Source organism: Nerophis lumbriciformis, linkage group LG07 (assembly GCF_033978685.3).
Source record: "Nerophis lumbriciformis linkage group LG07, RoL_Nlum_v2.1, whole genome shotgun sequence".
Classification (NCBI taxonomy): Eukaryota; Metazoa; Chordata; class Actinopteri; order Syngnathiformes; family Syngnathidae; genus Nerophis; species Nerophis lumbriciformis.
In genome coordinates this window covers 26492501-26506037 of record NC_084554.2, presented here as the reverse complement: position 1 = coordinate 26506037, position 13537 = coordinate 26492501, and the positions used below count along the sequence as shown (strand labels likewise).

The 13537-nt window shown below is 38.5% G+C and overlaps 1 protein-coding gene across 1 annotated transcript in view; it reads right to left on the bottom strand.

The window, feature by feature from the left end:
- The window catches only part of oplah (5-oxoprolinase, ATP-hydrolysing), a 66035-nt gene that overhangs the window by 17486 nt on the left and 35012 nt on the right, over positions 1-13537 (bottom strand). The window contains exons 9-15 of the mRNA XM_061965569.2: positions 13480-13537; positions 12293-12468; positions 9126-9251; positions 8936-9048; positions 7326-7496; positions 7115-7252; positions 6916-7054 (exon numbers count right to left, since the gene is read on the bottom strand). The exon at positions 13480-13537 is cut by the window's right edge and continues 10 nt beyond it. Coding sequence (XP_061821553.2) covers positions 6916-7054; positions 7115-7252; positions 7326-7496; positions 8936-9048; positions 9126-9251; positions 12293-12468; positions 13480-13537 — 921 coding nt within the window. The remainder of the gene's footprint in view (positions 1-6915; positions 7055-7114; positions 7253-7325; positions 7497-8935; positions 9049-9125; positions 9252-12292; positions 12469-13479) is intronic.

Sequence of the window (13537 nt, the reverse complement as noted above, 5' to 3'; positions counted from 1 at the left end):
ATTGTATTCCGTTTATATTTATGTAGCACCCCTACTGTAGGATAGCAGGTTAGTACAACAATTAAGATTGCTAGGTTCTTGGCTGTATAATTGAGAGACTCGCAATGAGACGTTACGTACTTAGTGTACCACAGAACAACTGCTGGCAAATTTATTGCACAATAATAAACAATAACACATGAACAGTGTGCTTTTTAAATTGAAAATACCCCCCAAAAATTAAATAAAAATAGAGCTCTGTTGCAAAATTCAAAAGTAGCAAAATAGAAGAAATGTCCTTTTTAAATTGTCCTTTCAAAAAAAATACAATCTACCCGGGTAGTATTGAATTGAACACTGTCTATATTCCTTGGTTGGGAATCCTTAGTTCTATTGTAATCCGTAATTCCATACTGATTCGGTTCGATACTTGCGACTCTGATGGTGTATCAGTTCAGTTATAGATCACTGCAGAGTGTGGAGACCGATGCAGCTGGCCACACCACATCCAAACGCTCCCTCTCCGCAGACTCTCACTCACTGGGACTGGCTCGCCATCTTAACTCAAGTCCAGCTTGGAACCAGACTTCAGGATCATACAAAAAAACCAATTGGAGTTCTCAGCAGCACAAAACACAGCAATCCAGCTCCCACTGGGACCAGGCTATCTTATGCTGCTTTTCCAACACTCGGTTTGAGAATTGACAAATATTTTAACGTATAAACCTTGTCTTTGCAACACAGCGAAATGATTCGTGCCTTCACTGTGACGTTCAGTGAAGGAATGCCGGGAATGACAAAGGTGCATGCGACCTCTACTGGCCAACATGTGAATAACGTGCTGCGTGCATGCATAATTAATTTAACCCTGTAGTGACCACATGACTTTGACAAATCAATTTTAACATTTTTTAAGTGACAATAGTGACTTTGGCACACCATAGATCAGAAATTAATAATAGGAGAATATATTCGTGACACTATATTTCCATATGGGTTACATTTACATGTAACACAATTTCCCAACTCATATGGAAACGGGGTTTGTAAATTGGAATCTGATCTTTTCAAATGTGACTGCATTGTAAACGGCAGTGTGACCTGAATGCGACTTTCACGTCATCTTGGTGCGAGCGACGTCATTTGTGCGTGCAGCACGATCAATTTCCTTTTTGCAGTTCTCTTCTTCCTCCTCCCGCAGTTGTTTTCCATCATGTGCCTACTTCCTCTACATAACAGCCACAATTAACATGCGGATCTGTGGCGTCCATGTTTTCTCGCGTAGTAACGACTTTCTTGTTCACTGACGGAATTCTGTGTTTTGTCCAAATGAGCCGCTTTATCGAAAACAGCTACTAGTGTTGTCTATCGTTTTACGCTGCTGCCACGTCAAAAAAATTATACCTTAAGTTTCGAAACGCCGATTTTCAATATATAATAAAACAATCACTTATGTAAATTATTTTTTCACTTACTTAGTGACAAGTCAACTCTTCATCTATAAGAGGGAGCTCATTTCAAAAGATCAAGTTGCGGTCAACTTCCTTTGTTTACTCTTTATCGAACTGCAGATGCAAGTGACGTCGAGGCCACGTCGGTTAATTTAGTTTAGACTTTCTTTATTGTCATTCAAATTTGTGTTACAAAAAAGATAAATTAGAATAATACATAATGTTGGATATAGAGAACATACAAAGCCTTTATTTATTAAATCACAATTATTTAAATTCAACGATTTGGTGCATTTGCAAACAGTTAAAATGATGTATAAAGCAAACTATAACCTGCTACCCAAGAATGTACAACAATTCTTCTCAACAAAAGAGGAGAAATATAACCTTGGAGGAAAATCTATTTTAAAACATTTGTATGCTCGTACAACACTTAAAACCTTCAGTATACCAGTATGTGGAATTAAATTGTGGAATGGATTAAGTAAAGAAATCAAACAAAGCACCAATATGATTCAGTTTAAGAGACTGTTCAAACTACAAGTGTTCACAAAGTACACAGAACAATAATTATGATGAACACCTTGAACCTGTTTTTTTCTTTTTTTATTGAGACAAAGATTATTTATGTATTTAATATTTGTTTGCCTACTATGGTATATTATTTATTTATTATTTATTTGTTAACTGTTCTGTTTGCAGAGAACAAGGAAATTGGATAAAATGGCTATAGTATGAAAAGGGGTAGGATTAAATAAGCTCTGCTTCTTCCTACTCCTTTTCGGACGTGCTGTAATGAAACAACTGGAAACGTGTGATGCATTACATCGTATCGTATGCATGTTCCAAATAAACTGAAACAGAACCGAACTGAATTTGTACTTAACAATGCAGATAAGAATGACATTTTGTTACATTTGGCTCATTGTAATGCAGTATGAAAACAGCACCAGGTATTTACATAATAAAATCCGCAGCAGTATTTACATCAAATCAAATATATTGCACATGTGTGATGTCTTTTATATTGTACTTTACAGACCAGTGAGGTAGTCCTGTGTGGAGGTTTGAGGGGGAATGGAGGGATTTTATTTTAGTGTTCAAAAGTCTAATGGTCTGTGGGAAGAAGCTGTTTTAGAACCTGGGAGTTCTGCATGTTGTAGAATATACTTAAAAAAATTTGTTTTTAAATTCGTGACGTTGTAAAAGTGCAATATTTGAAGCGCGATGTGGCGAGGGACTGTTTATAAGTGATACAACATCAGTTCTGTTTCTGTTGTGTAAATAAATCCTTTCACTCTTTCATGTACCCCAAAACACTATGCAAGTAAACAAATGATGTATGTATTTATTTATTTTTAAAATGGAAAAGTTATTAAAATATCTTCTTTTTAATTATCCTATGCTTCCAACAATTCACTGCCTTGAAAAAAAAAAAAAAGATGATCGGTTCGGCCTAATAGTGGCACGGATATTTGGCATTTTGACGTATACTGATATGAGCCTTCTTTTTTGGTATCGGCAGATATATACATCTTTTTTACAACTACAACAGACAAAATAAATAAACAGATACAATATATACCCATAAAATAACATTAAAACAATTGTGATAAATTGAGAGTAAGTTAGAAGTAATAACCAGTGCTCCTTTCTGCTAAGCTAAGCTGAAGTGCTCAGACGGCCATTATGTGATTTATCTATTATATTTATTATATATTTATTTATTGACTTGTTCAAAATAAACTTCAACCTTACGATGTATTAAAATCTATAAACAGCGATAAAAACTGATTAGCTTGTAGAGAAAACCCCATATTTTTACCAAGTTTCAGGTTTCTCGTCTTTTGAGATGCAAATGTTGATGCTCCTCTTAGACCAGTGGTTCTTAACCTTGTTGGAGGTACCGAACCCCACCAGTTTCATATGCGCATTCACCGAACCCTTCTTTAGTGAAAAATATATATATATATTTTTTTCAAATTCAAGACAAAGTTATATGTTTTTGGTAACACTTTAGTATGGGGAACATATTCTAAGTAACAAAGACTTAATTTAGAGTTATTTGGTTAGGGTTAGGGCCAGGGTTAGAGGGTTAGGGTTATAATAAGGCCATGCCGAATAAGGCATTAATAAGTACCGTATTTTTCGGACTATAAGTCGCAGTTTTTTTTCATAGTTTGGCCGGGTGTGCGACTTATACTCAGGAGCTACTTATGTGTGAAATTATTAACACATTACCGTAAAATATCAAATAATATTATTTAGCTCATTCACGTAAGAGACTAGACGTATAAGATTTCTAATGGGATTTAGCGATTAGGAGTGGCAGATTGTTTGGTAAACGTATAGCATGTTCGATATGTTATAGTTATTTGAATGACTCTTACCATAATATGTTACGTTAACATACCAGGCACGTTCTCAGTTGGTTATTTATGCGTCATATAACGTAAACTTATTCAGCCTGTTGTTCACTATTCTTTATTTATTTTAAATTGCCTTTCAAATGTCTATTCTTGGTGTTGGGTTTTATCAAATAAATTTCCCCCAAAAATGCGACTTATTCCTGTGCGACTTATATACAGTATGTTTTTTTCCTTCTTTGTTATGCATTTTCGGCCGATGCAACTTATACTCCGGAGCGACTTATACTCCGAAACATACGGTACTTAATAATGACTAGTTAAGAGCCAATATGTTACTAATTTGCATGTTAATAAGCAACTAATTAATGGTGAATATGTTCCCCATACTAAAGTCCATCCATCCATCCATCCATCCATTTTCTACCGCTTATTCCCTTCGGGGTCGCGGGGGGCGCTGGAGCCTATCTCAGCTACAATCGGGCGGAAGGCGGGGTACACCCTAGACAAGTCGCCACCTCATCGCAAGGCCAACACAGATAGACAGAGAACATTCACACTCACATTCACACACTCGGGCCAATTTTAGTGTTGCCAATCAACTTATCCCCAGGTGCATGTCTTTGGAGGTGGGAGGAAGCCGAAGTACCCGGAGGGAACCCACGCAGTCACGGGGAGAACATGCAAACTCCACACAGAAAGATCCCGAGCCTGGGATTGAACCCCAGACTACTCAGCACCTTCGTATTGTGAGGCAGACGCACTAACACCTCTTCCACCGTGCTGCCCCCATACTAAAGTGCTACCATGTTTTTTTTACTGGTGCACAAAATGAACCGTGCATGAACATCACCTTGTTCAAAGAACAAAACCAACACAGTGCATAAACTCACAACAAATTACACACCTGCAAATCAGTCTGACTTCTGCTGTTGCCGTATCCGTAATACGCAGATAGGGAGAAGTTTTTATTTACACGATGAGTCGGGTGTGTCTTGACCTCCGCCGAACCCCTGAGCCCGACTCACCGAACCCCTAGGGTTCCATCGAACCCAGGTTAAAAACCACTGTCTTAGACCCTTGTAATAATGTTTTTTGTGAAATCTCCTGATGTTTTTGATGCTAAATTAACCACAACATTAGCGGTGCATAAAACATGGTGCTACTGGTGGTACTGGCTATTTCGTAAACAATTATGTTAAAAATAACAACATAAAGCCTTTTCCAACTGTTTGCAGACAATACTATTCACGTTTAGCTAAATTCTACTGCAAATGAAAATCGGCTCCAAATATTGCTTATCAGGTTCTTTGATTACTAATAATCAACATTGTAATCGGCCCTGAAAAAAACATATCGGTCGATCTCTAAAACATACACACAAAAAAAACATTAAAAAAGGATGAAGGTTTTAATTTAAGGGGTGAATTACATTTTAAAATCGAGAATGTCTGCAAAACACAGAGAAGCTTTGGTGTTTCTCTATGTGGAGTTAAAATAATGTCCAACCAAAGTTCAGTTTAAAAATAGATACAAAAAAAGTATTTTCAATACATAAAATAATTACTTATTTGTTAGTGTTACCCTTACTTAGTCTATGTAGAGTGCATCTAGAAAGTATTTATAGCGTTTCAATTTTTCTGCAATTTGGTATGAGCGTTATTCAAAATGTAATACATTTATTTTTGTCCTCAAAAAAAAAGGCCGTAACATAACAAAACGTAGAAAAAGTGAAGCACTGTGAATACTTTCCAGATGTACTGATGTGTCAACTGCCCTGCCATACATACACATACATATCCGTATATATATATATATATATATATATATATATATATATATATTATACACATATACACACACATATACATATACTGTATATATATGCACACACACACACACATATATATATATATATATATATATACACACACACATGTATATATACACACATATACAAATATTAATATACATACATATACACATATATATATATATGTATGCACACACATATATATATAAATATTTATATATATACATATATATGTATATATATACACACACATACACATATACCGTATATATATGTACACATATATATCCATCCATCCATTCATCTCCTTCCGCTTATCCGAGGTCGGGTCGCGGGGGCAGCAGCCTAAGCAGGGAAGCCCAGACTTCCCTCTCCCCAGCCACTTCGTCCAGCTCTTCCCGAGGGATCCCGAGGCATTCCCAGGCCAGCCGGGAGACATAGTCTTCCCAACGTGTCCTGGGTCTTCCCCGTGGCCTCGGGGAAGACCCAGGACACACACACACACACACACACATATATATATATATATATATATATATATATATATATATATATATATATATATATATGTGTGTGTGTGTGTATGTATATTAAAATGTATATATACACATACACACACACATACTGTATATATATACATTTAATATACACACATATATATATATATACATACACACATATATATACATAAACATATATACATGTACATACAGTATATACATACACATATGTAAATATATATACACACACACACACACACACACGAATATACGTGTGTGTGTGTGTATGTGTGTACAAATAGTTGCGTTTTTTTTTGGGTTAAAAAAATGTTTTATCCGTGAAATACAGATTATTGATAATATATCAAAATAAAACTAGGAAAACTATCATTGTATAAAAGATAATGAAAAGAAAGCTAAAACGTTAATTTATGAATAAAGGGTTAAAGTAAACACGTTCAATTTTTTTCCCACTCCTTTTTGGATTTGAAAAACCTTATCATTATGTATTGTTTTAACTTTTTATGTGTTTTCATTGTAGAGGATTTGTTTTTATGTCTGTACTTTACAGTACATCCATCCATTTTCTACTCTTTGTCTCTCTCTAGCTCACGGGGGTGCTGGAGCCTATCCCAGCTGCATACTTTACTGTATTGTTATTATTTTTATTTTATTTTGTTTTTAACATGTCCAAAACAAATCACTACGACTACAACTGTATGGTTTAGGTCAATAAAGGCCCCGACTACAAGTAGTGGATTTACAGTATGTCAAAAATGTGGTGATTAGTAAGGCTGTCTAGTTACCGTGACGGGTTTGGCTTGACCGTGTCCCTTCTTTGGTCTGTACACTGATTTGATCCCAGACTTCCCACAGCCCCGCACTCTGATGTCATCCACCATGATGGGCCTGTCTGGGATGGTGAATCCAAACTCCTTCAGGTATCTTAAAAAGAACAGTGACTCAGCTCAAAGTCAACATTTGGTACTATTTAAGTGCACAAACCTTTTAGTGAAAGCACTGCGGAAATCACCCGCCCGACAGGTGCGCTGGTTTCCGGGGTAACCGTCAGCCGTCACCATGAGAGCGCAGTCTGTGCCCTCGTAGCGCAGATGGAGAAAGACTTCCGTGGTTATTTGGCCACTGTGAGGATGAGGAACAAAAATAATGCATCCTAGTTGCAGTCGTACAAAAGTGTGTTTTTATAGCGTCCAACCTATTGAATCCGCGGGCTAGCAGTGTGTCCTGGCAGCGTTTGGACAGGAGATCCACTCTGCGGTCCAGCTCGCCGAAAGAGTTTTTCTCATACTGCAGCGAGCACGGCTCCTGCACCTCCTCCACCACGTCCGCTAGAGCCAGACCGTAGGCCGACAGCACGCCACTGTACCTAATGATGTGAGCAGAAACACATATTTGCACAAAGACAAAACTGAGCAATTGGATTGGTGTTTATGTGTGACTTCATTACGTACACCTGCAGGTGTACAGCTGCATAAATGTAGCTAATCAAAACACCAAAATACACTATATTGCCAAGAGTATTTGGCCACCCATCCACTGTTTCTACAAACATTTGTGAAAGAATGGGCCGCTCTCAGGAGCTCAGTGATTTCCAGTGTGGAACTGTCATAGGATGCCACCTTTGCAACAAATCCAGTCGTGAAATTTCCTCGCTCCTAAATATTCCAAAGTCGGCTTTATTATAAGAAAATGGAAGAGTTTGGGAACAACAGCAACTCAGTCACGAAGGGGTCAGCGGATGCTGAAACGCATAGTGCAAAGAGGTCGCCGACTTTCTGCACAGTCAGTTGCTACAGAGCTCCAAACTTCATGTGGCCTTCCAATTAGCCCACGTACAGTACGCAGAGAGCTTCATGGAATGGGTTTCCATGGCCGAGCAGCAGAATCTAAGCCATGCATCACCAAGTCCGATGCGAAGCGTGGGATGCAGTGGTGTAAAGCACGTCGCCACTGGACTGCAGAGCAGTGGAGACGTGTTCTCTGGAGTGATGAATCACGCTTTTCCATCTGGCAATCTGATGGACGAGTCTGGGTTTGGAGGTTGCCAGGAGAACGCTACATTTCGGACTGCATTGTGCCGAGTGTGAAATTTGGTGGAGGAGGAATTATGGCGTGGGGTTGTTTTACAGGAGTTGGGCTTGGCCCCTTAGTTCCAGTGAAAGGAACTTTGAATGCTCCAGGATACCAAAACATTTTGGACAATTCCATGTTCCCAACCTTGTGGGAACAGTTTGGAGCGGGCCCCTTCCTCTTTCAACATGACTGTGCACCAGTGCACAAAGCAAGGTCCATAAAGACATGGATGACAGAGTCTGGTGTGGATAAACTTGACTGGCCTCCACAGAGTCCTGACCTGAACCCGATAGAACACCTTGCGGATGAATTAGAATGGAGACTGAGAGCCAGGCCTTCTCGACCAACATCAGTATGTGACCTCACCAATGCGCTTTTATAAAAATGGTCGAAAATTCCCATAAACACACTCTGCAACCTTGTGGACAGCCTTCCCAGAAGAGTTGAAGCTGTAAAAGGTGGACCGACATCATATTGAACCCTATTGGTTAGGAATGGGATGGCACTTCAAGTTCATATGTGAGTCAAGGCATGTGGCCAAATATTTTTGGCAATATAGTGTATTACAAGGGCCATACCACCGAATAAAATTAACTGTAAAAAAATGGTTTTATTCAGAAAATGTAGATTCGATACAGTGGAACAGCCCACACGCACTACAATCCAAAGCACTTGCATATTAGCAGTGTACCTAATAAAGTGACTGTAAACCCCACCGGGTGTCATTCCTACTTATGTATGAAGACTGTCTTCATCCCGAGCGCTCGAGCGATGGCGCACGCGTGCTGGCCCCCGGCACCACCGAAACACGCCAACACATGCTGAGATGTGTCATGGCCCTTAGCCTGGAGAGAGCAAACACACAAACGGTAACACTCCACAAACTTCACAGGCGGTGATACAAAAGTCACTACTTCGCGACCTGCGTCAGCGCTCTGATTGGTCGACACATCGCCTCGTTCGCCACACGGATGAATCCGATGGCCACGTCTTCCAAAGTCATCTCTGATTGGCTCTTGTGGGAGTTTTTGCCGCTATTTGCACCAGCCTGAAAAAATCCCCCACTGATATTAGTATCTAATATTCAAGTATTACACAAACAAATCATTGTAGTGGACTATACTGTAATTATTGCATAATCAAAATATGATGAACACAAATATCCTCTGCTCATTCCGATACGATCATCCATTAGTGAGATCGCCTATACCGATCACATGTATTAACTGTACATTTTAAAATGTATTTCGAGTGTTTATTATTATCAACACAATATTTAACCAAGTTTCTTATTCTCCTTACAATTGTTTGATTAAAACAAAGTCAATAGTAAACAATTACTAAAAAAAAAAGAAAAAATACTATCTACTACTCATTTAAATAATTTCGGATCCTTTTGTGTCCAGGGAATTATTCCCCGAGTTTGTGAACATTAACAAAAAAAATGGAGAAAATCAAAATATTGATCTAATCCATCTAGTATTAATCATATACTGATACTACCTTTGGTATCGACACCACTAATTTATTAGAGATGTCCGATAATATCGGCCGATAAATGCTTTAAAATGTAATATCGGAAATTATCGGTATTGGTTTTTTTATTACCTGTATCGTTTTTTTTGTTTTTTTTTGTTGGTATTAAATCAACATAAAGAACACAAGATACACTTACAATTAATACACCAACCCAAAAAACCTTCCTCCCCCAGTCATTCACACAAAAGGGTTGTTTCTTTCTGTTATTAATATTCTGGTTCCTAAATTATATATCAATATATATCAATACAGTCTGCAAGGGATACAGTCTGTAAGCAGCGTGCTGCTGGTCCACTAATAGTACTAACCTCCATCCATCCATTTTCTACCGCTTATTCCCTTTGGGGTCGCGGGGGGCGCTGGAGCCTATCTCAGCTACAATCGGGCGGAAGGCGGGGTACACCCTGGACAAGTCGCCACCTCATCGCAGGGCCAACACAGATAGACAGACAACATTCACACTCTAGGGCCAATTTAGTGTTGCCAATCAACCTATCCCCAGGTGCATGTCTTTGGAGGCGGGAGGAAGCCGGAGTACCCGGAGGGAACCCACGCAGTCACGGGGAGAACATGCAAACTCCACACAGAAAGATCCCGAGCCCGGGATTGAACCCAAGACTACTCAGGACCTTCGTATTGTGAGGCAGATGCACTAACCCCTCTGCCACCGTGAAGCCCCTAATAGTACTAACCTTTAACAGTTAATTTTACTCATTTTCATTAATTACTAGTTTCTATGTAACTGTTTTTATATTGTTTTACTTTCTTTTTTATTCAAGACTTTGTTTTAAATGTATTTATCTTATTTTATTTATTTCATTTTTTTTAAATGACCTTATCTTCACCATACCTGGTTGTCCAAATTAGGCATAATAATGTGTTAATTCCACGACTGTATATATCGGTTGATATCGGTATCGGTAATTAAGGGTTTGGTCAATATCGGAATATCGGATATCGGCAAAAAGCCATTATCGGACATCCCTATAATTTATGGATGTCCCTCCCTCCGTGACAATGCCGACACACCAACAGTTGTTGTTATACTATCTTCTCTCTCCAGAATCTTATTAATCTACTTGTTAATGTCCTGTTAATAAGTGCTTACTTTCTGTGTAACCTGGTTCTAAACACTTCTTAAACTTTCAAGCACTTATTTCTTGGTGTTGTATAAAGCTATTTTATCCGTTAGCTTAGCTATTAGCAGCACTACTGCTGGCTTGCTCTTGTTGTGTAACATGTTTAGCCTCGCCCTCCAGTGATAATAATACTTGAGAATGATACCGAAGACACTAAGAAATGCCGTTTATTTGCCGCAATGGAGGTGATTATTATTAACTTACTGGAGCTTCTGCACACTGTGTATGGAGACATATTAACTGCTAGCGACTTGTCAGCCGGGGTCTAGGGATGGGCGGTACATCCTAAAACCTATATTGCAGCCTCCTGCGATAACGATACATATCATGATATTATATTTAGCATGTAAATGATAATAGAACCATTTCAAAATGGATTACAAAGGCTCCTAATTTAGCTGCTGACATATGCGGTAACGTAATATTTTCTCAAAACTGTTATCAATCTATTTGATACTTTTTATTACTATTTGTTACTTTCTGTTGTAACATGCTCTATATACACTTTTATTAAAAGTAATAAGCACTTATTTTTCTGTTGTTTGGAGACTACAAAGGTTTTGGCTGATACTACAAATTTGGGTATCGATCTAATAGTAGTTACAGGGGCAGTATGAGTCATGCAAATGCTGATACTTAAAAATTTTAAGATTGAATGCTTTTATGTTTGATTACAATTATAATCAGACAAAAACACAGAATGGCGCTGTAACAATATATATATGCAATATATATATATTTTTAATTATTATTTTCTACTACTGGCTCTGATTTAAATCCTTTGTTTTTTTCCATTGAAGTCCTTCCATATCAAGGAACATACAGTATTTCCTGAGTCTGTAAACAATAACAAAAACGACAAAACTAATTTTGACAGTAAAAAATATAAATTCAACCACTGCGGTGTCAAACTGATACTATACTAATTGGTATCATTATTGTCAATATTTGTATCAATCAGCCCACCTTTGTTTACAACCAGGAGCTCGAGCTTGCGGTTAGTATATCCTCTCATAGTGTGTAGTGTAGCATGTTTAGCTATTCCTCGTCCTCCAGTGATATTGGAACTTTTAAAAAAACGTAGTTTATTTGCCGCCAGGGAGGCGAGGATTACTGACTTAGAAATGGCTTTGCACTGTGGAGGGACATTAGCCGCTCACAAGAATGCTACAGTGCTTGTTATCTTTTTGCTGTCAAATTTGCGGTACACAGCGAGAATGTGTCATCAACATGCATTATCACGATACAACGATCAACACCTCTATCGTCAGCCAAATGTATATAATTTATATTGTATATTGTTGATATCGCACAACCCTACGGGGGACAAAAAGTAAGTACAGACTCAACCAGAGGGGATACTTTTTCATGCAATTGTGCCGATGGATTTGCACATTCCTAATCCTCATACTTGCGATTGGTTAGAGGCCAGGAAGTGGTTGATCTCATGGGTCAGCTGACGGAAATGCGTCATGGTCTCCTCCTGGGACAGAGGCTCATTCTCTCCAGGCCCAAAGATTTTAGGGAAGAAGGACGGCAGGAGGCGGCCCAAAGCTAAGTTAGCATCCGTCACGGTCAGAGGACCACCTTGGAGACAGGGATGGAATGTGAAGTATGATGTACAAACCCCGTTTCCATATGAGTTGGGGAATTGTGTTAGATGTAAATATAAAAGGAATACAATGATTTGCAAATCATTTTCAACCCATATTCAGTTGAATATGCTACAAAGACAACATTTTTGATGTTCAAACTGATAATCATTTTTTTTGTTGCAAATAATCATTAACTTGAGAATTTGAAAGCCAGCAACACGTGACAAAAAAGTTGGGAAAGGTGGCAATAAATACTGATAAAGTTGAGGAATGCTCATCAAACACTTATTTGGAACATCCCACAGGTGAACAGGCAAATTGGGAACAGGTGGGTGCCATGACTTTCTTACACATCTGTGAAGGCGCCATTAATGCTGAAAGGTACATGCAGGTTTTGGAGCAACATATGTTGCCATCCAAGCAACGTTACCATGGACGCCCCTGCTTAATTCAGCAAGACAATGCCAAGCCACATGTTACATCAACATGGCTTCATAGTAAAAGAGTGCAGGTACTAGACTGGCCTGCCTGTAGTCCAGACCTGTCTCTCATTGAAAACGTGTGGCGCATTATGAAGCCTAAAATACCACAACGGAGACCCCCGGACTGTTGAACAACTTAAGCTGTACATCAAGCAAGAATGGGAAAGAATTCCACCTGAGAAGCTTCAAAAATGTGTCTCCTCAGTTCCCAAACATTTACTGAGTGTTGTTAAAAGGAAAGGCCATGTAACACAGTGGTGAACATGCCCTTTCCCAACTACTTTGGCACGTGTTGCAGCCATGAAATTCTAAGTTCATTATTATTTGCAAAAAAGAAATAAAGTTTATGAGTTTGAACATCAAATATCTTGTCTTTGTAGTGCATTCAATTGAATATGGGTTGAAAAGGATTTGCAAATCATTGTATTTCGTTTATATTCATATCTAACACAATTTCCCAACTTATATGGAAACAGGGTTTGTAAGTATTATCGGAGTTGGGCGCATTTGAAATGAGCTACCTTTCCTATAGCAGGCCGGTCCTGGATGCGCACCAGCAGACTCTGGTCCAACCACAAA